The 25658-nt window shown below is 46.0% G+C and overlaps 1 protein-coding gene across 1 annotated transcript in view; it reads left to right on the top strand.

Annotated features, from left to right (window-relative positions):
* Positions 1–23820, top strand: part of DAP3 (death associated protein 3) — a 996586-nt gene extending 972766 nt beyond the window's left edge. Inside the window, exon 13 of the mRNA XM_069650015.1 lies at positions 23658–23820. Coding sequence (XP_069506116.1) covers positions 23658–23671 — 14 coding nt within the window. The 3' untranslated portion in view covers positions 23672–23820. The remainder of the gene's footprint in view (positions 1–23657) is intronic.
* Positions 23821–25658: the final 1838 nt, after the last annotated feature.

Below are 25658 nucleotides of genomic sequence, written 5' to 3'. Positions count from 1 at the left end.
ACAATGTCAAGTCATTACAGTCTTTCCTAGGCTTTGTGAATTTTTATCGCAGGTTTATTCGTTCCTTCTCCAAAACAGTGGCTCCTTTGACGGCTTTAACTAGTTCCAAAGTTCCTTTCTGTTGGAACCAGAATGCCCAAGCATCATTCGAGATGTTAAAGGAAGCATTTACCACTGCACCCTTGCTTCAGCATCCAGATCGCCAGTTTATTGTTGAAGCGGATGCATCCAGCGTCGCTACTGGAGCGGTGCTCTCTCAAGTTTGCACAGAAACCAAGGAGGAGCACCCAGTGGCTTTCTTCTCTCGCAAACTTACCCCATATGAACGAAATTACACCGTCACTGAGCGGGAATTACTGGCAATCAAGGATGCTTTCCGAGAATGGCAACATCATCTTCTTGGGGCCAAACATCAGGTGTTGGTGTACTCTGACCATAGAAATCTTCAAGCATTCAAATCTATGAAATGTCTTACGGCTCGACAGGCCAGATGGCATGTCTTTTTTGCTCAATACGATTTCCAGGTCACATATCGTCCTGCCAGAGAACACGTTAAGTCAGACGCTTTGTCTCACATTGGTGAGGAGGCGAAGGAAGAATCACAGGTGCGCAATCAGTTGTTGGCAGATCATGTAATATGTAGTTGTTCTGTTCAACCATCCTTAAAAAACGAAGTACAGGAGTGGGTGAAAAATCATCCCCAAGTGATCCAGGATATGAAGCTGGACGTACATAACGGTTTACCTTTCACACAAGGAGTGCTCTACTTACCAACGTTTTCAACGCGGAATAAGGCCCTCAAGTGGAATCATGATTCCTTGATCGCAGCCCATCCTGGACAGAAGAAAACACTAGAGCTGCTTAAAAGATGGGGTTGGTGGCCATCCATGACAAAAGATGTCATAAATCATGTATCAACATGTTCTGTATGCATCCAATGCAAAAACACTCCTGGTAAACCAGTGGGCTTACTCCAGTCCCTACCTGTCCCTAACAAACCATGGGACATGATATCTATGGACTTTGTGGTGGAACTCCCACAAAACCAGGAATACGATACCATATGGGTTGTAGTGGATTACTTCACTAAATTGGCTCTTTATATTCCCTGTATTGGTTTACCAACAGCTGCTATTTTGGCTGACCTGTTCATTCGACATGTATTCCGTTTCTTTGGTTTACCGTCAGTAATCATTACGGACAGGGGCTCACAATTTGCGTCACGCTTTTGGAGAGCACTAACTTCAGCATTACTGATTGATGACAGAATGTCCAGTGCTTATCACCCTCAAACTGATGGACAGACCGAAAGATTCAATAGCACTATGGAACAATATCTGCGGTGTTTGTGTCTGCAGTTTTAATCAGATTGGCTCAAGGTCCTGCCGGCAGCAGAATTCGCCTACAACAACTCCTATCATAGTGCCATAGGCACTTCACCTTTCTATGCTCTTTATGGACAACACCCCCGATCAATACCTTTGGATTCCAGTTTGTCTTTGGATACTCCTGCCGCAGGCCATACTTTTCGTGATCTTAAGAATCTACAGAGGAAAGTGAAGCAGCAATTGGAACAAGCTAAAAGACACGACAAGTTCTATGCCGATGCTCATAGAGTACCTGCACCTGTCTACAAGGCTGGTATGAAAGTATGGTTGTCCACTAAGAACTTGAGGATACCAGGAAAAAAGAAATTGTTGCCTAAATACATTGGTCCGTATGCAGTACTCCAAGTAATTAATCCGGCTGCTGTCCGTCTGGCTTTGCCACAACGATGGCGAGTGCATCCCGTATTCCACGTGTCACTCATTAAGCCGTGTTCTGAAGCTACCAGATTGCCTGTACGGCCTGTTGCTATTTCTGTGAGGGGTTCAGATGAGTACGAGGTACAGGACATACTGGATATGAGGCTACGTTCTGGTAGGCCGTATTATCTGGTGGATTGGAAGGGCTGTCCCGAAGATAGGTCCTGGGAACCTCTTTCCAATATACATGCTCCTGCTTTATTGAAGCGTTTTCACTCGAAAAGGGGAGAGGTTGCCCCTTTGGGGGATGGCACTGTCATGCATGCTGGACGTGGTTCTACCTCTTACGCTCATAGAACAGCTAGACCGTTCTATTCCAAATGGCGGTTGTTCGATTCATTGCCGGGAAAGCGACGTCTGCACTTTTCACGTCGCTAAATTCACGTGAATTCTGCTTCGTCACATGAGCTACGGCATTACGTATATAAGTAGCGTGGAAACTTCACTCGCTGCTTCTGATCGAATCATTTGGCGTTGTGTAGCTGAACCTCCGATCTGCGTCTTTGCAGTTTTCCTCAGCTGCTTCTTGGGCCTTCTATAGTGTGTTTTCCGCCACACGCTGATTCCTGGAGCTGTTTGTTCGCGTGTAATTCCACACGCGCACGTTGTCTTCAAACGCGGCTATCCTGGGCTGCGTGTATCCTGTCAGCGTGCAAATCCGCAAGCGCACGTTGTCTTCAAGCGCGGCGGACCTGGGCTGCGTGAATCCTGTTCGCGTGTAATTCCACACGCGCACGCTGTCTTCAAGCGCGGTAGTTCAGGACTGCGTGTATCCTGTTCGCGTGCAAATCCACAAGCGCACGCTGTCTTCAAGCGCGGCTGGCCTGGACTGCGTGAATCCTGTTCACGTGTAATTCCACACGCACACGTTGTCTTCAAGCGCGGCTGGCCTGGGCTGTGTGAATCCTGTTCGCGTGTAATTCCACACGCACATGTTGTCTTCAAGCGCGGCTGGCCTGGGCTGCGTGAATCCTGTTCGCGTGCAATTCCACAAGCGCACGCTGTCTTCAAGCGCGGCTGGCCTGGATTGCATGAATCCTATTCGCGTGTAATTCCACACGCGCACACTATTTTCTTTGCGGCTGTTCAGAACCGCGTGTACTTTGTTTATTCCACAAAAGGGCGCTATTTCCGACTCCTGCATCTGTGATATTAACAGGTGGATTTATTCATTTCTATACTTTTCTCTACGTGGGGAGGAAGCTTTTCATGGACTGTTGGAAGGTGACAGTGAACAGTACTTTGGACGCTATCCTGTGGTGCAGCAACCCGGTATCTAGCGTGAGCCTCGTGCCGTTCGGGATAAGTCTCCCTTACTAATCTTCCCTTCCTTGTCGTTTGTTCCAATTCCGGATTTTCCTCAAGAGACTTCTGCTGGATTCTTCTACACCAGTCATAAGGTCAGTGTGTGAATTAATGCCAAATACTGTTCTATCATAGAGAGTCGATTTGGGGCAGTTTCTTATGATACTTTATTTTGTTCTAGGCTGACTTCCTATACTTTACCCACGCCCTTTCCAGTGATCCATCTCTCTGCCTGTTTCATCAGTCAGAGAGTCGTATCATTTGGAAGGTCTAAACTTGACTTCACAACTATCAAATCGTGTGAACAGGGATCCGGAAGACCCTACCATCTGTATCCTTTTGAGTACCGTATCCTTTTCAGTCAATACTTTGGTGCTTTATGACAGCAATGGTTCAAGCACAGTGTGTTTTAGCTGTCTGGTCTTTCTTGGAGTTAATACGAGGATCTTTGACCACATGTTAATCATTAACAGTAGGTTATAGCTCCCTCTCGCTCTTAGAGCATTTACAAAAGGACACTGCACTAGCTACAAGTTTGCAGTGAATCCAGTGTGTCCCACTTGAAAGTAATTTTTTGAGATAATTGACAGTGAGTTTTTCCACTGTGGTTTATACCTGTTGGGACCCACCTCTTGTTGTTTCAGACTTACTAAAACACCATTGGCCACCACTCACCACATCCTAGGAACCACAAGACAAGTGAGACTTTGTTCACGAACCAGCCTCAGTCAAGGATTCAACAAGAGGACACCTTAATTGCCTTTGAACCTTCGACACAAAGCACCAAGTCATCCTCAACCGAGTCCCCCACGACACACAGCACTACTACGCAACCCATAACGCCCAACCCTTTCCACCACATCAGACATGGCCCCTCCTACCCCCCAATCAGAATCCACCCCTTGTCTCAGAGGTGCCCTCCTCAATGTAAGATCTTTAGGAGCTCCCGCTATTGACACTCACAATCTCATCTTAGACCAGCATCTAGACTTCTTAGTTATCACCGAAACGTGGCTCCACAGAGCCTTAGGCCCCCTACTCTCCTTGGCCATCCCCCCTGATTATACTATATTCAGGGCAGACCGTCAAGACAAATCAGGAGGTGGAGTAGCTATCTTAGCTAAATCCTCCGTTCAGTTCAGAGCCTGCCCACTAGACTTCATTGAAGGCTATGACCTCCTCTTCCTCAAACTCACCACTGACCCAAAAACCACCATAAATGTTCTCATCCTATACAGAGCCCCCAGTAATACGAACCATCCTGAATCAGATATTCCTCTCCTTGTCATCCCCTTCCTTAAGCCCAACACCAAATTCATCATATTAGTGGATTTCAATCTAGGTTACAATGACAAACTTGACCACAAAGCAAGTGCCCCCTGCTCGACACTCCAAGAAATGTATTTCACCCAACTTGTCCACTCACCCACACATTCCAAGGGAAGAATACCAGATTGGATCCTTACCCTAAACACCCAACATACCATCAAATCCATCTCAGAAATTAACTGGTCAGACCACCATTTAATCAGTTTCCTCATCACGACGCACAGTACGGAAGGAGTACCACCACCCCTACTTTACCCCATTACCATGAGAAACACACACAATCTCACGGCCGATAGTTTCATCCCTATCCTCGCAGATAATCTCAAGTAGTAAACTTGAAAGGGGGTAATTGTGGGAGTCAACTTCTTCGGCCTGGCAACCTCTGAAATCAACAATGTGCAGAGTGTCGCAAAGTGTGCGAAAGAAAGGATCGGAGGAACAACTCCCCCTGCTCCGATGTTTGAACAAGGTTATGTTACTTTCACACATAAACTGCGCCACACAGATTTGGTTGGTTTCAATTGTGAATTTTTATGGTTCACAGAAAGTTGTAGGTAAGAATCTCAGATCTCCCAAAGGAGGGCCCTTTTTCCATGATTCCGTGTTTCGGCTCTTTCTGAGCCTTTTTCAGATCAGGGTATATAATGTGTTAGCTTCATATTCACAGGCAAACATAATCATACATATTGTATTGTGTAAAGACAGAAAGTAAGGGGAGGAGGGTAAAGGGGAGGGATAAATTGGGTACAAGAAAAATAAATAAAAAATGCAAATGAATATGGTCATGACATAGAAGGCTGGATGCAGACTTGCAGGCACGGTGAGCAAATAGCCCCTAGCAGGGGTTGTTGGGCTTGCTTGAGATAACTTGATGCCTGCTTCCGGGGTTGCTGGACTTGGTCTGGGTCCCGGGGGGTAGGCATCATGACAGCACTCCCCCCCAAGGCCCCTCCTAAAGTTGTTCTTCCCTGTGGTTTCGGTTTGTCTGGGAAATTTCGGTGGAATTTTTTCACCAATCGGGGTGCATGAACATGGTCACTAGGTTCCCATGACCTTTCCTGTGGTCTGTAACCTTTCCAGTCGATTAAATAAAAGAGTTTTGACTTTATCAGCTTGGAGTCCAGGATGTTCTTAACTTCAAATTCGGGTTCTCCGTCTACTAGGATAGGGCCTGGTGGCTTGGTTGGTCTTGTTCCTGGTTGCACTGGCTTCAAAAGTGACACATGAAAGACGGGGTGAATTCGCATATTAGCAGGTAAGTCCAACTTGACAGCCACCAGGTTGATAATGGCCTTAATAGAGTAAGGTCCCAAGTATCTGGGGTTAAAGGTCCATGTTCCCTTTAGAGGTATATGTTTTGTGGCTAACCATACTTGGTCCCCTATCTGGTATTGTGGAGTATCACTTCTATGCCGATCAGCATCTTTCTTGCATTTTTCTTTCGCCTGTTTTAAATGTGTAGTTGCTTCCTTACAGGCTTGTGTAATCATAGCGTGCAGATGGTCCACTGCGGGCATTTCTAAGTGTTGGGGTGAGTCAAGGTCTGAGGTTCGAGGATGGTGCCCATATAAGGTATAAAAGAAGCTTTGTCCAGTTCCAGAGTGTACTGAATTATTGTATGCATATTCGGTAATCCAAATAATTTCTTTCCAATTACTTTCAGTCTGATGTAACATACAACGCAGGTATTGTTCGAGAGTCTGGTTGGTCCTCTCCGTTTGACCATCGGTCTGGGGGTGGTGACTGGTCGATAACCTCACATCGATTCGCGCCAATTGACAGCTTTTTTCCCAAAAATGTGAAATGAATTGACTGGCCCGGTCAGAGACCAATATGGACGGAAATCCGTGTATGCAAACAATGTTTTCGAGGAACTCCTTGGCCAGGATTGAAGCTGAAGGTAATCCCTTTAAAGGAATAAAGTGGGCCATCTTGGAAAAAAGATCCACTATAACTAGAATGGTGTTAAATCCATTGCATGGGGGTAGATCAGTAATAAAGTCTAACGATAAGGTGTGCCATGGTGTAGGCGGAATGTCTAAAGGTTGTAAGAGTCCAGCTGTTTTTTTCTTTTGACTTTTGTTTTGGGCGCAAATGCCACAAGACATCACAAATGATTTAATATCCTTTCACCAGGTGGGCCACCAGAATTGTCTTTTAATTTTAGCTTCAGTTTTTGCAATACCTGGGTGCCCCTTCATTAGGGTATTATGATAACGGGAAATAACTAGCTCTTGTAGTTCTTTGTGTGGCAGAAATAGCCGGCCTTGGTAATAAGGCAGATCATTGGTGACAGAGTAGTCCGGGCCTTTTTTTACCCAGTCCTGCAGGGCTGTAGGATCAAAGAGTTGCTGGATCTTTACCTGAATGTCCTCTAGTGTCTGTAGAGTAGTCATGCCAAGAATTCTTTGTTTGGAAATTATAGGTACTGGTTCTGGGTTCACTTCTGCCTCTCCCATCCCTATTCGGGATAAGGCGTCTGCTTTACCATCCTTATAACCTGGTCGATAGGTTATTACGTTATCGAACTCGGCAAAGAACAATGCCCATTGGAGTTGACGTGACGATTGGGCCTTGGCTGTCTTTAAATACTATAAGTTCCGGTGACCGGTGTTCACAGTAATGGTATGCCTGGCACCGAGAAGATATTGCCGCCAAGCCTTGAAGGCGGATTTAATGGCTAATAACTCCTTGTCGGTAACCGCATAGTTCAACTCGGATGCCGAGAACTTTCTGGACCAAAATGCTACTGGGTGAAGCTGGCCAGTTTCAGGGTCCTTTTGAGACAGGACAGCTCTCATGGCTAGACTGGATGCATCAGTTTCCACTATGTATGGAAGTTCAGGGCGCGGGTGCTTTAATACAGGTGCAGACGTGAATTTTGCTTTCAGCTCTTGGAAGGCATTTTCAGCTTCTTCAGTCCACATAAAGCGTTTATTTTTTCGCAAGAGTGCTGTGATGGGCTGTACAACATGTGAAAAATCTGTGATGAATCTGCGGTAGAAATTGGTAAAGCCGAGCATGCTTTGTACTCCTTTAACTGAACTTGGTGATGGCCACTTAAGGATTGCGTCCACCTTTCGTGAGTCCATTCAGACTCCCTTTGGGGTCAGGATAAACCCAAGTAATTCAACTTCTGTAGCATGAAAAATGCATTTTTCCAGTTTTGCATATAGTTTGTGCTGGCGCAATTTCTCAAGGACTGCTCAGACGTGCTTCACATGGTCAGATTCTGAAGAGGAGTATACTAGAATATCATTGTTATATACGACAACACAAACGTCAATGAGTTCACGAAGGACATCGTTCATGAAGTATTGGAAGGCTGCTGGTGCATTGCACAACCCGAAAGGCATGACCTGGTATTCGAATAACCCATACTTGGTGCGGAAAGCAGTCTTCCATTCGTCGCCTTCTTTTACATGTACCAGATGGTATGCCACCCGGAGATCTAATTTAGTGTATATACAAGCGTCCTTCACTTGGTCTAGTAGTTCAGGGATCAGAGGCAATGGGTATCGGTTCTTAACAGTTATCTGGTTCAATGTGCGGTAGTCTATGCACGTTCTGAGGTCACCTTCCTTTTTGGGCACGAAGAACAAAGCTGAAGATGCATGGGACTTGGAAGGGCGAATAAAGCCATTGGCAAGGTACTGGTCTAAGTATTGTCGTAGGTGAAGGTTCTCAAGTTCCGTAAGGGCATAGATCCTGCTACAAGGGGGTTGTGCACCGGGTATGAGATCGATTTGACAATCGTACGATCTGTGAGGAGGTAAGGTGTTTGCCTGTTCTTTTTGGAAGACATCATGGAATTCTTGGTATTCTGGAGGTAATTGCATGACTGCTGTGGTTACTGTGGCCAGGCCTGCATTCTGATTTTTCTTTGGGTAACAGGTTTGTGCACAATCCGGGAAGGTTATTCTCCTCTCTCGCCAATCAATACAAGGATTATGTGTTTCCAACCAAGGTATCCCCTGTATTATTTGAAACTGTGGGGCTTTTATTAGATCAAACACAATAGTCTCTCGATGCCCATCCTGACCCAATAGTGTCATCTCTGCGGTGGAATGAGTTACAGGCCCAGAGGCAATTTCGGTTCCATCGACTGTGGTGATGACATCTGAGGTGGTTTTTCGGCAGAGAGGTAGATTCGTCCTGGAAGCCAATTCATAGTCCACATAGTTTCCTATGGCCCCGCTATCAATGTATGCCCTTACTGCGTGCATACACGATGGCTGCCCTGGATCTAGGAGGACCATTGGTATGATGAAATGCGAGGTCTGAGTATCCTTCTTCAAGCTCGGCAAGTGGACCTCTACGCTTGTCAGGCGTGGTCGTTTCCCGAGTCTGACTCCATATGGCTTTTATCAGCAGCTCCTACCACCTTCTTGGGTGGTTTTACAGGGCAATCCCATAGAAAATTCCCAGAAGTTCCACAATATAGACACAATTGCATTTGCCGTCTCCTTTCTCTTTCCTTCTGGGTTAAGGATCCTTTAACCCCTCCGATTTGCATGGGTTCTGAAGCATCTGCTCCTTTGTGGTTAGCGTGGGTTTTGACCAACACCCAATTCTCAAACTTGGCTCGATCAGCCTTTCTGTTCTGAAGTCTGTGATCTAACTGGACCACTAAGTCTATATATTCAGTGAAGTCTTGAGGTGGGTTCACGACTTGAGCCAAGACATCCTTGAATTCTCCTCGAAGCCCTCGATGAAATAACGTGATTCGTTTTACCTCAGGCCATCCAGTTTCCACTATCAACCTATTAAAGGTTGTGATGTAGGATAGAAGGTCCTGGTTACCCTGTCGTAGGGACAAAAGTTCATTATCCAGGGCCTGTCCTTGGGAGTGCCGGGCAAATAGACTTTCCATGCTCGTTTGAAAGCCCTGAAAATCCAGAAGAATTGGGTCATCCTGAGTAACTAGTGGAATTGACCAATCAGCTGCACTGCCGCTGAGATATGACAATACAAAGGCTACCTTGGCTTGATCGTTTGGGAAGGCTCCAGGTCTGCATAAAAAGTGCAAGCAGCATTGGTTCATAAACACGGCAAACCTCTTGGGATCTCCGGCAAAGCGTTCGGGTGGAGCTAATGGAATATTTCCTGGTAGGTTTATTTGCACAGGGTTATTCGATAACAGAGGAGCTGGATTTCCCCCTGAACCAGGTAGGGGTGCTTGTCCAGCCTGGCTTTGCAATAGTTGCCTAGCAAGGTCATCAGTTCGCTCCTTTGACAAAATCAGTTCTCTCCTAAGAGCATTGGTTTCTTGACGGGCGGAATGCACTTCAGCCCTCAGTTCACCTAGTAAATGGGCCAATTGGTCAGTCTCTGAGGTATCCATAACGCCCGGGTGGGAATTTGTGGGTAGGCTTCGCGTTCTGTTACGCTCACCTGGCTCCCACAGAGGCGTCGATCGGAACTGGACAGCTGCGGTCTCCACCAATGTGACACGTAGGGCTGAGATGACGGACTGGACTGGCCCACCTAGCTTTGTTTGCTTGGCCCGTAGGAATATTCTTCTGCAAATGGAGAAAGGGAATTAACCACCCGTGGAGTTGAGCGTAAATCCCCCCACCCGTGCTGTTCTCCCCACAGATCACCTTTGATGTCCCCTCTTATAGTCTCACCTGATGGTTTGAAAAGATGAGCTGTCCATCCTGCATTGAGCGCAGGGGCGCGTTGATAACCAGTTGCTTCACTGGCTCGAAGGAATTGGTGAGTTCCAGAACAATATTGAGTCCGAGATTCCCGGCAAAATCAGGTAAGTCTATTGTGGTGAGGAGGGTTCCCCTTGTTAGTCCCTTTGTTTCACCTTGCTGTCCTTTTGTTTCCCCTTAGGGGCCGGGGTTCGGCGAAGATGCAGTGGAAGCTGCGCCGACCCGTGAAGAGGAATAGTACCCCCGGTGGTAAAATCAGGTAAGTCTATGGGGGGGTAACTATTATTCCTCTGTGCATTCCCTTGGCTCACCTTACTGATCTTGTCTTCTCCTTAGATGCCGGAGTGCGGCGGGAACATGCAGGAGGATGCGGTGGAATGTGAAGATGCTGCGATGGCTGGTGAGTTCAGCGCGGCGCTGCAGCAGGCGAGGCGACGCGCATAAATAGCTTCTTTCTTCCAGCTCGAAGGCGTGATGGATCGGGAATTCAGGTAAGGATCAAAGGTATTGCTCTTGTTCTAACCTTTTCTCCTTCTTTCTCCCTTTTTCTAGGAGCTCCAAACTCGAGGCGGGCGTGGCAGAAGGCTGGATGCAGACTTGCAGGCACAGTGAGCGTTACGCTGCTGGATGCAGAATAACGCAAAGCGTGTGCTGCTCTTCGGGTGTGGTTTAAATAGCCTCCAAAGTAGACCCAGGTAAGTATTCCCCCCCAGCCCCGCCCGAGTAAAAAATAGTCCCTAAGTAAAGTAGTCCCTTCCAAGCCTCTTTTGGCTTGGAGCTCTTGCAGCATGGTCTGCATCAGGTAAATTTGCAGCATGATCTGCATCAGGTAAGTTTTAATCTATGAGCCTGGCACCTATTGCGCCAGGACTGACTCTCCATATGAGCCTGGCACCATAGGCGCCAGGACTGGACCCAAATAGCCCCTAGCAGGGGTTTTTGGTCTTGCTTGGGATAACTTGATGCCTGCTTCCGAGGTTGCTGGACTTGGTATGGGTCCCCGCGGGTAGGCATCATGACATGCTGTGAGAAGTTCAGACCCTCCTCTCTGAAGGGACAATTGAGCAAGTCTCCCTTCAACATTGAGGCCAAGGATGGACTCATAAAAAAAATAAGTCTGCAGGCTGGAGACCCATTCTCGATCAGCGCCTCCTCAACTAATTCCTGTGTGCTCAAACCTTCAAGATGATCACCCTCCACCATATTCTAACAGCTCCAGGAGGGGGATTTACTTTCGTTTTTTGACATGTAAGATGCATACTTTCATGTCCCTATCCATCTACGATACCGAAGGTTCCTGAGAATTTACTGCTGCAGTGCATCACTTCCGGTTCAATGCCTTGCTCTTCATGCTCCGGTCTGAGTGCTTGACGTTGCTAGCCTTCTCTGTCAATGATACCAAATCCTGCTTGACCACTTGGGAATACGCTCTGTTTTCGGCACTTGGCTGCACACGCTGTCTTGCACCATTACACCATGGAAGTGATCCTTGAAAGAAGCGCACCTTGGAGTCATTGCTGGGGATTATGTAATTCTGCATTCCTCTAACCCAGCAATGCAGGCTCTAGATTCCTCGAAACAAGTGTCCAGCGCATGGGACGATGGGATTCTTTTCGTGACATGCCTTTTTCGTGATGCATTTCACTGGTGGATTCTCTGCTCCAATCTCACCCAAGAAGCACCTTTCTGCCTCCCGGACCATCAGGTATCAGTCACAACGGACACATCTCTAGAGAGCCAGGGAGCCCACACAGGCCATCTCCATGCCAGGGGTCTCTGGCCTCAAGAGAAGAAGCCATTGCACATCAACGTCCTGGAATTGCGTGTAGTGTGCTGAGCCCTCAAGTCTTTTCTCCCGCAACTTCAAGGCAGGGTGGTCTGGGTGTTTACCGACAATACAACCATGATGTTTAACATCTGCAAATGGCGTGGCACCCAGTCATCTATTCTGTCCACGGAAGCTCAGGCCCTGTGGGTTGGGCTCTGGCCCACAAGCTCTTCCTTATTTCATTCCATCTACGAGGGACACATAACACAGTGGTCTACTCCTTCAGCAGGAAATTGTGGTCCTGCCACGAGTGGGAACATCTAGATACACAAGTTTGCTGCATCTTCCGCATGTGTGGAACTCTGGGTGTTGACCTATTCACAAACAGGGAAAACAAGAAATGTGTGGCTTTCACTAGCAGATTCCATCATGTAGGGAGCCTAGGGGAAGCCTTCACGTTTCTGTGGGACGGAATGTACCGGTATAAGTTTCCTCCAATTCCTCTCATCCCTCTAGTGATCGTGTTCAGATGACATCATTGCAAACTGATCTTGGTGGCTCCAGTTTGGCCAAGGCAATGCTGGTTCTCGGATCTGTTTTGCCTCTCATCATCCCTTCCCATCAAGCTACCACTGCTTGTCAACCTTCTTTCTGGGGGATCAAGGAGCAGTGTTAAACCCCACGACCCCGCCTCCCTCACTGGGAAGGCCTGGATCCTGCTTTCTTAGAGTTTGGAAGTATACCTTTGGCTCTGGGCTGTCGTGAGGTTCTGGCCAAACCCCAGGATTCCTCCACAGTTTCCTGCTACAAGAGAAAGTGCAAATGTTTCTATACTTTGTGTTCAATCTGGTCATGATCTCGAGAGGGAGACCTGTCATTTGGCGGTGGCAGCCTGACAACGGTTGTTATGGTTGGTTGAGCAGGCAGGTGCATCCGTTGAGGAAACCAGATGTATTTCTGGAAAGCAAGACATCTCGTCCATGACTACCAGTCATATTTGCCATTTGTTAGCGGCCCGAACATGTCAACCACCACTTCATCCCACACCTTCAACAGCAATGGCGTCATCTTCAGTGGTTTGGGCAAAGTGCGTGGAGCCACTGAGTTGAAAATGACACAGGTCTCATATTTTGACATCCATTTGTGGGAACCACACCTGTGCCCTGAGCTGCCGCTTGGTAGAAACAATCCATCTGTGCCCTGCATGTGCCAGAACAATTACTTAATCCTGCTGGGACTCAGGAATGCCAATTCTGTTCTCCTTCAGCAACAACCCTTGTGGGGATACTGACAATGCGTCCTTTAAAAGGTGAAATGTATTTAACAACTTCCTCTCTTTCTCAGAAAGAGCTGCATCACCACTGGGTGATTTCTGCTGTTGGGAGGCTGCCTCCAATCTCCGGGGCAGCCCTCTGATGCCGTCGGGTTCACCCGAGGGCAGGGTACACGTCGGCGGACAGCCGGCATGTCTTGTGCAGGGAAGCACCCAAAGGCGCCCGGTGTCACCGGGCGCAGGATCCAACGTGCGGGGGTGTCACCCCCTGATTCCAGCGGTCGCGGCTCCGAAGGCACTTGGGCCGCGCCGCACACACAAGGCCACGACCACGTGGCAGGCCCACCTCGCACAGTAAACACAGACACGAGTTGCCACTTCCTGGGGCTCTGCTGCTCTGCTCTCGCAGAGCCAGCAGAGCCCCTTTTATTAAAGGAGCACGTGAGCGTCATGACACAGTCACGGCGCTCACGTTGCCCAAACAACTAGACCCCCACACAACATCCCTTCTTTATTATAACCAAACAAAATTAAACAAGAACCCACCACAAACTTTTGGTGCATTCCAGTCCGCGCACCACCTGACCGCTACTCCAACCCAAACATTTTTCTCTTTTGACACCGCAAAACAAAACAGGTGTGCTCCAGTCCCCACACCATGGGGCCCTATGACGGGGTCCTCCCACTCAGAAAATTCCGGGATCAAACTGGCCCTTGGCGCCGCTGCAGGACAAGAAGAATACATTCTCTTCGTACTCCTCCCCCACATCATATGATGCTTCTCGGGGACTCTCTGCCACCTGGACCGCCGCCACTTTGGGGGTCCTTCTCCCCTTCACCTCACTCCCCCCTGATGCCCCTATCATGCCAGCTGGGGCTGGAGCGAGACACACTCGTGCAAAATGGTCTCCTTTCCCGCACCTTCCACAGATTTGTCCCATCGCCGGGCAGTCCTGCGGGTGGGGCAGATCCCACCCACACTGTTGACATATTGTGGCGTTGGGGTCTCTCTTCGGCCAGTCTCCCCTCCTCATCACTCTTCCTCCTGCTTCGCACACCTCATCCTGAACCTCTCATAGTCCCTGTTGACCATTGGTCTGAAGTATTCGTTCAGGGCTGTGACGGCTGCACCGTACGATTGATCTCGGGGCTTTAGTGTCTTGAACAGTCTCTGGACGGCCAACCCGGCAGAGTATAGGAGTGTCGGGCATTTGGCTGCGTCTTTGATCTCCATTGCCTCGAAGTACAACTCCAGGTTCTCCACCCAGGCCACCCACCGGGCCCCCAGGCTTGCCGGCGCACCGAGGACATCAAAATGGGGTATTGGTGCCAGCTGACCCCTACATACCCCTTCATCGTCCGACATGCTGTTGGCAGGTGAGGACGTCATCTGCCACTCACTAGTCTTGATGTGCGCTTGCCGTTGCCGGGCTCAAGTAGCTGTCGATGGGTGCCTGGCGTTCTCCCTGCCCAGGGGCGCACGAGCACTCCAGGCGGAGCCACAACCCCAGGGCTTAGCACACGTGTGACTTGTGGAGTTGCACTGCCCGTTTCCCCGGGCCCTTCCAAAGTCTCTCCCTCCCTGGTTAGTTTCACCGGGGCCACATGGTCTCTCCTGCCCAGGGCGCACGAGCACTCCAGGTCAGAGCCGCTACCCTCAGGCTCAGTGTAAATATGACCTGCAGGAGGGGTCGGCGGTTTGTGTCTTCGCCCCTCCTCTGTGTTGCCTGGCCAGATTCCGGGTCCACACGTGACAGAAGTACAGAAGGATTACCTTCTTCCACTGACCCTGGTATTTGTGGCACCTCCTTCCCAGCGGCCTCTGGCCTGCCCAGGCTGATCACTGTATGTGACTGGGGAAGGCAGCCGTGGGCCACTGGAAACTGTGCCTCCTTCTTTGACTTTGGGCCGGACACGGATAGGCCTCCCTTTCCTTTCCTCTCGTGCGGGAGGGCTGGAGTGTTGGCCTCACCTCTCCTCCTTTGTTCGGGCCACAACGTGATGAGGCCCCGCCCCTTTCCCGCACTGCGAGGAAAAAGGAAACCTCAACTTTATTTTTTTTTTCTTTTTTTTTGTGCAAAATGCAAATGTTTTCACCCGTGGCAGCCCGGGTGCTCAGCGGGTGATCTCCCCGCACTGATGTCCCGCGGCGCCGTGGGCCGGAGCTCCAGGCCCCGCCCCCTTCCTTTGTTCTTGAAGGCCGCTCCGTATACGGCCGCCGACTGTGGCCGTGTGCGCGGATCCTTTACTTCGCCCGCTGCCGCGAACACCAGCCAGCGGGCGCGACTTCCTTGTCGCCAGTGTTGGGGGGCTGCCTCCGATCTCTGGGGCAGCCCTCTGATGCCGTCGGGTTCACCCGAGGGCAGGGTACACGTCGGCGGACAGCCGGCGTGTCTTGTGCAGGGAAGCACCCTGCGGCGCCCGGTGTCACCGGGCGCAGGATCCAACGTGCGGGGGTGTCACCCCCTGATTCCAGCGGTCGCGGCTCCGAGGGCACTCGGGCCGCGCCGCACACACAAGGCCACGACCACGTGGCAGGCCCACCCCGCACAGTAAACACAGACACGAGTTGCCACTTCCTGGGGCTCTGCTGCTCTGCCCTCGCAGAGCCAGCAGAGCCCCTTTTATTAAAGGAGCACGTGAGCGTCATGACACAGTCACGGCGCTCACGTTGCCCAAACAACTAGACCCCCAGACAACACCCGCCATCTTCCTGATGTCAATTTGTCCTTGATTTGAGTCAACACTGTCCATATACAGCACCTTTGTGATTTCGGATACGGTCAAGGACTTTGTGAGTGCTTTGTCGACAACATCATTAATGTATTGGTCTACCTTGGACGACTGCGCTTCTTCTTTCGCAGCTAGGGGATACCTGGACAGAAAGTCTGCCGGGTTGTTGTCTATCCTAGGCCAATGTATAATATCAAAGCAGTATTCTTGCAGCCGAAGCCCCCAGCGTGCAATCCACAGAGGCATTTTGGCACCTGGTTTCCCGTAAATGGTTGTAAGGGATTGGTGATCTGTGACAATGGTACGTTTTATTCCATACAGGAACAGGTGATAATGTTCACATGTCCAGTCTACAGCTAGGTTTTCTTTTTCAGGTTGCGAGTATGCACATTTTCAGACTTGATTGCTGTACTTTGTGAATTACTAACTGTGAGATGATACATGAATTCCTGTAGATTCCTTCAGGGAGTTTGAAGGCCACTGACTGGCCACTAGGCCATTGAGCAATGCTTTGATACAAATGTTAACTACAGTACTAAGAGGCGGCATGCCTGGTGAATGGGAGGACACGTGCACTGAATCAGCACAAATGACCTGGGCTGCTGGCTGCAGAACGTGCTTTGCCACAAGGTCCTTGTGATTAAAAGTATGCTCCTCACGAGGTGCTTATGCAGAGGATGGTGGAAGTACTACATCGACGCTCCTCCTCTGGTAATTGGAGGAACTCCACTCCACTGCCCAGTGAGGTTGTGGAGCAGGGCGGGACCAACACAGGGACAAGGCCTGCTCTGTAAGCCTCCCAGGCCCAACTGGTGCAGCATGGGCTTGCGCTCACCGCCACAAGACCACACATACAGAGCCGCTCCTCATCGCCAATGTTATGGTTGAGCAAGCAGGTGCTGGCTCACAATACAAATGCAGAGCAGTGTTAATAATGATAGCGAGACACAGAGCCAGTGAATATAGAACTGCTTTATTCAGATGGAATCTTACTCTGCCTTAACCACGCTCCCCATTTGGCATGCCTCTTCCAGCATACCACTGAAACATCGACAGGGGACGGCACGAGATACGTGAAAACATGGAAACAGAAACAGGACATTACATCGGGGAATACTCAAACAGCATTTGAAACTATGAAAGATATCAATGCTGGACAACAGTAACTTATTCCAAACACAAACGGAACTAACATTCAACTAACACATATATTTGAATGTTGTACCCTTTTGCTCTGGGGTTTGCACCAGATAAGGCGTCACAATTAAGGCAAGGGACAACTATCACTAATGCACCATTTCTGAAACTTGGTGATACTACTTGATGTTCATTCTTGAAAATTACCTGGAATGGGTGTTGTGAGGGGTCAGAAATGAAAACTGGACACAAGCTTATGAAATTCTCAAAGTCAGACATTTTATTAAACGAAAAGTGGGTTGGGAAAATGCCTTTGTAACCCTATTCTAAAGAGGAACTGCCCGACCTAGAAAACTAAAGATCTATCTGTGTCAAGTAGTCAGTAACTTAAAAGCTGTCCTTGTGTCCAAAACGCCCTTAGCTGACCTTCACACTTTAAACAAAACCACAAAAGGGTGCAAGGAAATGTCTTTGACTTGATGTTAGCAAAAAGTGTTCACAACCAAAAATATAAGGATGACTCCAACAAACAGTGTTCTCCAAGGAAAGACCCTTGGATCCAGAGGGTGGTTCCCTTCCCCTGAATTTTTAGGTAAGATGGTAAGAGTGCCTCTTTATCCAACAGTTCCTTTGTGTCTTCACTAGACTCACAAAGTTCTTATTCAAACAATGCATTCCATAACAGTCTTTCTCTAGCTTTTCTTGTAACTTTGTGGATTGCCTGGTATACTCACCTGCCAGGAATATTTCTATGGGTTTCTCAGATCCCCTGGTATACTCCCCTGTCAGGTATCTTCTCACAATGTCCCATCATTGGTTTCACTTTGTTTTAGATTCCAATGCCACAAATATGGATGTCCAGTTACATCATTATTGTATCCTGGCTGTAGTGCAAAAGGTTTACGCTTCACGTTCATATTTATCTGCCGTGATACTTGCCGAGCAGAAATTTAGAGTTGTTATGCCAAATCTTCTAATCAAAGAGCATGATGAAAATTTCACTTTTCTGTATTTAGATCTGCAGCATTAACTTGATGTTCTTATATTTTCTTCAGATCGAGATGCCTACAGCTATGTATTCATTCTATAAACATTGAGTTTGCGCATTGCTTTGGATATTTGAATACATCTATCGGCACACCTGGGCTGCTGGGTCTTGCCATATGACAGTAACAGTCTGACCATTTGGAAGCAATATCATCATATTGCTTCTAGTTGTAGATCCCATCAGGCAGAATATTTGTTCCGAGGCATGGACAAGTCTGACATATGTAACTGTTGGTCAGAAAATAACAAATTAGTACTTTGCCCTTGTAAATACATGGTAACTGTTTTGCTTTTTAGTCATTTGTCTCTAATGTTGACATCGATGGCTACAAGCCCAATAATGACCATGCATGCTTGCTATATGTTTCTTATGTTATGTTAATTGATATTTGTATAGTGTCTACTGCCATTAGTATGATATGATATGGCATTTATAACGCGCCTGTACACAAGTGTTTCTGCACTACCCTCTGCCCCCAGTGTTCATGGTCGCCTGTACAAGAGATTCAGTTTGTTGTTTGGTCAATCTCATCTCTGCCTTGCCATGAAGTAGAATGCTTTTCTTTCACTGTTCATGATTAACACTCTGTAAATATCTTGGACCCTCACAAGATCAAGTATTTTTCATTTTTATTTCTACTAAAATACACATATGAACATAGTTTTAGTTATTGCAGTATGGCAGCCTGTAGTATCCATGTTTTTCTTATACTTTTGTGGAATTGTACAGGACGTTGCTTTTCTATATCCATGGCATCAGGATTTGAATGGCACCATCATAAATTTACCACCTGGACAAATGGTGGTAACAGATGAATAATGGTGTGATTATCTTTGCTTCTGGTGTCCCTCCCTGGCAACTCCCTGTCTAATACCTATACACCAGTAAAAATAATTTAGAAAGGGTGTGCCGGTTTTAGAAAGCAATTTAGTGCATGATGCGAGGAGACACATATTGCTTACAAATAAAGTTGTATTTTCAAAAGATATGTATTGCACCTAAACCTCATTTACAGCAGTCATTAACTTTCACAAGAATGCTTAGAAATAACACTGGCTGGCCCTACACAGTACAACGTTTAATGTGTTTTTTGTGACGGGTGTATCTCAAATAGTTGCCAGAAGTTTGTTTTCTGCAGCTGGGGAACATGTTTTGTATCTAACTGTCCAAAGGGATTAAGAAGGCCACGGGCAGTCAATCGGTGGGCAAATAAACAAAAAAAAACCAGGAAGCATATGGAGCCCTCCTCACATCACACATCCCTCCTCTGCCAATACAATATTCTTGTCTTACATATAATGGCAAAACAAAAAAAGCTAGTATATAAGACTTGTATTCATTCATAAACTCTGGCACTTCTCTGCTCTCTCCTTTCCATACCACTGTTTTCAAATCAGCCTTTGTACTGTCACTAATCTGAGCAGCCCCACAAAATGCAAAATTGCTTTTTCTTCCAGTGCAGAAGTGCAGAGGCGACATGGTCAATCAAGCGTTAGACACTTAATTTTGCTTTTGGTTTCTGAACCCAGAATTATTTGCAAATCTATAGTTTCTTCTGTAATAATACAGCTGTGTATGTAAATGTATGATATCGAAAAAACGGCTGCCCAGAGCATTGATAGTGGTACTGATTAATTAAAAATATTGCCAGTCTTTTTATGATTCCAATGCACTACCAGCATCTAAATTACATGTGACAGGTACCTTCCTAATTTCTTTTGACTTTTACTGCATAAATTAAAAGTGCAAAATATATTCTTGGATTGTAATTTGAAGGTCCCTCAGTCAGTTGATGCAGCTGCTGCAGAAATCTTCGTGAAAGCTGAAAGTCTTAACTGGCACACAGCGTCCTGTCTGAAGGTGAGATAAGAAAAAACATTTTAGTTGCGCCATACCTTTGTGCAACGTTGCATTGTGGCCAGCATGCAGATGTGCTAACAGCAGGGGCCACCATAAGGTGGTAGAGAGGGGAGAGACCAGTGGCAAGCATCCAGCACAAAAAAGATGGGTTTGGTACTACCATCCCACTTCTACAATCTGCAGAATGTTTGAACCACAAGACCACATGAGTAAGTGTAATATGCTGTTGGTATTTACAGATTCGATATTCATGATCAAGCCATCACCTTGCTCAAGAAATAATGTTGGACAATTCATTAGTTACACTCTACAATATCATTACTAGGTGATTTTCTCTTGAGTGGCTACGCATTGAAATGTTCACATACCTATTCCACTATTGTAGACTCAGAGGGTCAGCCATTCTACTACATTTTTGGCTCATAGACTTTTTGTCATAAGTTATTCTACTATCCATTGCCTTTTTGATTCAAAAGCCAACTGGTGAATCTTCCAAGCTGTTAGATGGTTTCTATTGCAAACGTTTTAAATGGTAGATTTAAAGGTTTAACTAGGTATGATGGATTCTGTGTCCAGTCTAATTGGGCTGGTATGGCTAGTTAGCAAACACAACAGAGTGTTCAGGCTCAACAATGTATTGGATGACAAACTATGGCATATGATAACTGACCACTTTCATTGAGAGTGCAGTGTGAAGCCCCTCCACCCCCAGCCCCCATATCTTTTTTACACATTTCATGGTCAACATTTTCAGCAACAAATAGTGTGCAGGAGTTGGAACTCTTACAACGTTGGCTCCAATAACCTTTTGGATTCGAATCTGACCAAATGAACGTGCCTCGCTCTGCCATTTTATGGTCAGCTCTCTAATGTCCAGGTAAGGCTGGAGAAGAATCCTGTGGCTTGAATATATTGATAAAGCTCTGTCTGAGAGCAATATCAGGGTGCTTTCCCCCCAGATGATCTTCTGACCAAACCCCAGATGAGGAGGTATAAATGCATTATGGGGGATGTATTTACAATGAAAAGGACCTTTCTGGAGTATGTAACCAACTCAGAAAAATAGCACGCAGTGATTAGTCAGACAAAGGAGAGACAGCCTTATTTAATTTGGGGCACCACTAGGAAAGATCACTGGCTGATCACCCGCGTGAGATTTGACTGTCTCCTCTTGAGGGGAACCACAGCCAATTGAGAGGATACCTCGATTTGCGTGGGTGCCCGGTGTGCGGCCACACAAACGAGGACTTGGCTCACCTGTTATTGTTCTGCCCGGTATATAGCTGGATAAGACTGGCCACTTTATTGCCGGTCCAAAGTGAAGCTAACATCCACAACTACCGGCCTGCAATATGGTTTCTTTTGAGTGCTGATTCTGTTCTGACAGCGTGGGCATTGTTATCTTTCTTGAAAAGAGGCAAGTACTACAGGAAAGGGCTGCTAAATGAATGATTGTAAATGTCTAGTTTGTTTTACCTTTCTAGATACTGTACAACCCTCCAACAATTAAGAGATTCGAGAACTTGTCTCCTCTCTTCGGTATGGCCGGTTGATGTTTCTATGAAAGCCCATTTCTCGAAAAAATGTCATTCTGTTCTCCGTCTTATATTTTTAGTACTGGATTTTGTAGATTGATATGTAATGTAATTTGACTGTATTTTATGTGGAATTTTATCAGGGAAGGGATTTTATTGATTCTGTGTTTAGTATAATGTATGTGTTTCATGGACTTTGCATCCAAATAAACATATTGACTGACTCTTACAATCGCATACATTAAACATTACTAGTTGTAATGGCAAGTAAAAACAAAGATAATACCCAATAGTGTCTCTACTGTTATCTCTCCACCCCATTTGATGCCTTCTATAAATAGTCACTTTCAAAAATGAAATAACAAATCATTTATTTTTCATTACACATACATTGAAAGTCTAGGATATGTGAACAGGCCCCAATTCCTGATTACAGGGTGAAGACATAGAGTATTATATACATTTAACTTAAACGGCAATGTAACTATTATGGAGGAGCTTGGTACTAGATGCAATAATTAACAAGACCCATGCCACTCTTTGATTTAAATCTGCTGGTTAGTTTGGCTGCAATGGCAGACTTAGAGGGACATTCCATTAGTGCAATGTTTTTAGGCATTGAGTCTGTGCTTGAAAGAAAACCTTATTGTTAGAACGTGTGTTTCCAATGCCAAGACTGTCAAAGTGACATCTTTCACAAACTCATATTCCATTAATTCGAAGACAGGCTTGGTGTCCAGTCCCTTTTTCTTTTTGTGAAGGCCATCCTTTAATGCAATTCACCCACAACACAAGCACTTGTAGCATGTTGCTTAACAACGTTTCCGTTGTGAGCAAGCTCAGCAAGCCGTGTACCCACCTCCATTATTTTGATGCTGAAATGCAACCATCTGGGCTTCCATATGAGCTGTGACGTCTTTATGGGAGAGCAAAAGGGGTACTTTCCCCTGGCCCCCACCTTGGAGGGGTGGGCCATTCAAAGCTCCCTGATCTAAAGAAGTCAGTTTCCACTGTTAACCAAACATAAATGGCACATTCCAGGATATTTTATGGCATGCTGCTGAGGCCAAACCTATTGCTGGTCTGTTGTGGACAGTTACATTCTGCTCTGATGAATTCATCCTGCAATGCTTCTGTGTTCACTGTGGTATACATCGTTTGTGCATTCACTAAGCCATCACTCCTGTAGCATTCTGACCTTTCTGTGGGGATCATATTGATCATGTGCAATAGCCAAAGTTGAATTGCTAGGATGGTTCAGAAGATATATCTATGCAATGAGTGCTTAACACACTGAGCTGTGTTCATATGCAAGATTACAAAGCCAAGTTCCTTGAAGGCAACTTCAGCCTTTTCTATGTCAGAGGTTGAGAACCTGCATGCATATGTGCTTTGTTTTTATAGCACATCAGGTGCTATTATCAGCAATGTACCTGCACCAGATAGCGGTCGCTATAAAAATAAACATAGCATCAATATGGTGAAGGTCTAGAAATTGTTTTTTTTTCAGACGGGTGGTTGTAAAAGCGAGGCAGCCACCCCTAATGATGAACATAAAGTCTTAGTCTGCTGATGTGATTAGCTAATCAAATTCAAGACTGCAACCAAGGCGTTCCTTCACGTGTTCTGGCTTTGCCAGCAGACGATACAGTGATCCTGGACACATCATTTTATACCACTGACCATACTATGCTGTGTTCTGTAAAAAGGTTTACCTTCTCACATGGTGGCCGCATTGTTTAACCCATTACTTGATCTTTCTTTTTATATATGCCATTTGATTGCAAAGGGTTCTAGTCAGAAGAACGTGTACCAGATATTGCAGGCCTATGGGAAGCCTATTTAAGGTCTGCTCATTTGACAGAAATAAACAGTTTGCTTTGTTTTCATAACAACATTTTATTGTTTTTTTCAAAGCAATATATCAACAGTTTGCTTTTTTATACAATTCAAAGTTTTATCTGCATGTTTATAAATATCAATTTTACAAGCCTTTGTTTTGTGCATATTTAAAGAGCTTTAAAATACAAAAGAGAATACTGGTACTTATATACTTTATGATGGAGACAGCGTAGCTAGAAGCAAACCTATTTTGCATAATATGTTTCTATAACGTTTGTTTTTAAAAATTGTCATTTTGGGTTATGTGATTTGTGTACGTTCCAAGTCAGTACAATAACATTGGATTTGTTTTTTCCTTTTAGGAACTGGAATATAACTGGAAAAGAAAGTTGTAAAGTGCAGAAATTGCAGAATGGGTGAAAATCCCAGCGTCAATTCTTAACCAATGTGTGATCCCAATCGCATTTAATCTCATATTGCCTAACCTGTCAAAATTAAAATGACTAGTCCCTAAACCTTTCAAAAGTGTCACCCCAGCGTGATTTAGTTTTCAGTGTATGATCTTCAAAAAAGCCTCACTCATGTTTTCACTGGCAATAATAGTGTTGCTTCCTCACTAATAATAGTGAGCATTTATATATTGCACACAACCACTTGCCTTACTTTGCTCTCTAATGAAAACAATACTTGAAAACCATGTCCCTCTTCTAATCTCAGCCCGTCTGTATATGGACACCTTCCTGGATCTTCCAGTCTTCACCTACTATCTATGCTATGGGGTGTTTCGCTGTCTCCTTGTTTCCAATTGGTCACCAGTCTCCATGCTTGAACATTTTTGCATTCATTGAGGCAGCAAATCTGAGTCATCTGTCTATTCTGGATTATGTGCACCGTTTACATATATTTGTCCTACATTTATACTATGGCCGGTGTATATTCCTTGAGGCTGCTATTTATGAAAAGTGCCATATGCGAGAACACAAGTGCCCTTGTCAGAGACTGCTCATTTTGGTCTTTGACTGCTTCTTGTTTATCATTCTTATTAGAGCAAGAATGAATAGGATAAACTAAAGGGACTGAAAGGGAGTAACCATGCTGAATTTGATCGCTGCAAGTCAGCATATCAAGCTATGGCTGTTGATCATGACTAGAGGGGCCCAACCAGATATTCGGATCCCTAAATCCCTTTGGTTCAGTGGAGGGGGCCCCCAAGGGTGTCTTTTTTTTCCTCTGGCCCCAAAAGTGCTTCCGATGGCCCTGTATATGAGGCACATGTTGTGCAAAAGCTCCAAATGCTCGATGTAGCAATTTTTGGTGTGGTCATTCAAACCTCTAGTGAGTCCTTTGTCACACACTATCTTCACAAGGGCTGTATGAGGAGGCGTTGCAGACTGAAGCTACTTTTTCCTCCACTTTTCTTCCTTTCACAGAGTTGGGAATGCGCATGCAGGATAGTGCATGTTTGCCCTTCATTTATGTTTGCTAGCAGCATGGCGGACAAGTGATTACCCTTTGTCTACCATCATGTCTACTGAACCTTCACAATTTCTAGACTCCACCACAGATGATCACTTATGGACTGTGACCATTTCAATAGGGCGTCAGGTAATAATGTCACCATGAAAAAAGTTGCCAGGTTGGTGACTTCCTTTTCCAAAATGCATTAATGGTGCACCCTCCAGGCTATCCAACACTGTCCCCAAATATTCTAGGATTGGAGGTAATAATATATAATTATACCCCTCCTAGAATATTTGGGGAAAGAATTTTGAAAGCCAGGATAAAGTCGCTAAAACCTTACTACTTTTTCACGGCAACATTATTACATGGAACCTTCAGTAGTTCTTCACAGCCTTTTATTTCCCTGCAGCATTCATTGGCAACAAACTTTGACAAATGCCAAGTGTCAAATGAATGCCTGATCTGTGGGCGCTTCTCTTACATGTCTTGGCAATGCGCACATATCTGCCTGTGGCAATTACTTTGATTTGTAATCCTATTGATTGAATAGGTTCAATGGATTTCACAAAGCCACGCTTCTTTGTGACAATATAGTATGTACATTCAGCCACCTGGACTACCACAAAGCTTACAATTGTTTTAGTGACAAGGTCCTGGAAGTTATAAGTGTAACAGTTTGCATAAAATTCAGAGCTGTCACACTGTCCATCTCCTGGCAGCCAAAGCCTTTTGCTAGCGAGAACATTGTCCATTTCTACCTGTTATTGATTGCACGCATCATGAATTGCAGGCAATAAGTAATTGTGCTGGTATTTATAGCAGGTGGTTTTCAAAAGGAACTCCAGGCCAAAAAATGTACAGAAGCAGGAGAGTTTTGTGAATGTGGAGCCGCTAAATGGGAA

This window comes from Ambystoma mexicanum, chromosome 1p (assembly GCF_040938575.1).
Source record: "Ambystoma mexicanum isolate Mex_15411 chromosome 1p, UKY_AmexF1_1, whole genome shotgun sequence".
NCBI lineage: Eukaryota > Metazoa > Chordata > Amphibia > Caudata > Ambystomatidae > Ambystoma > Ambystoma mexicanum.
The sequence above is the reverse complement of the archived record's forward strand: the minus strand, read 5'-3'. Positions and strand labels throughout refer to the sequence as shown.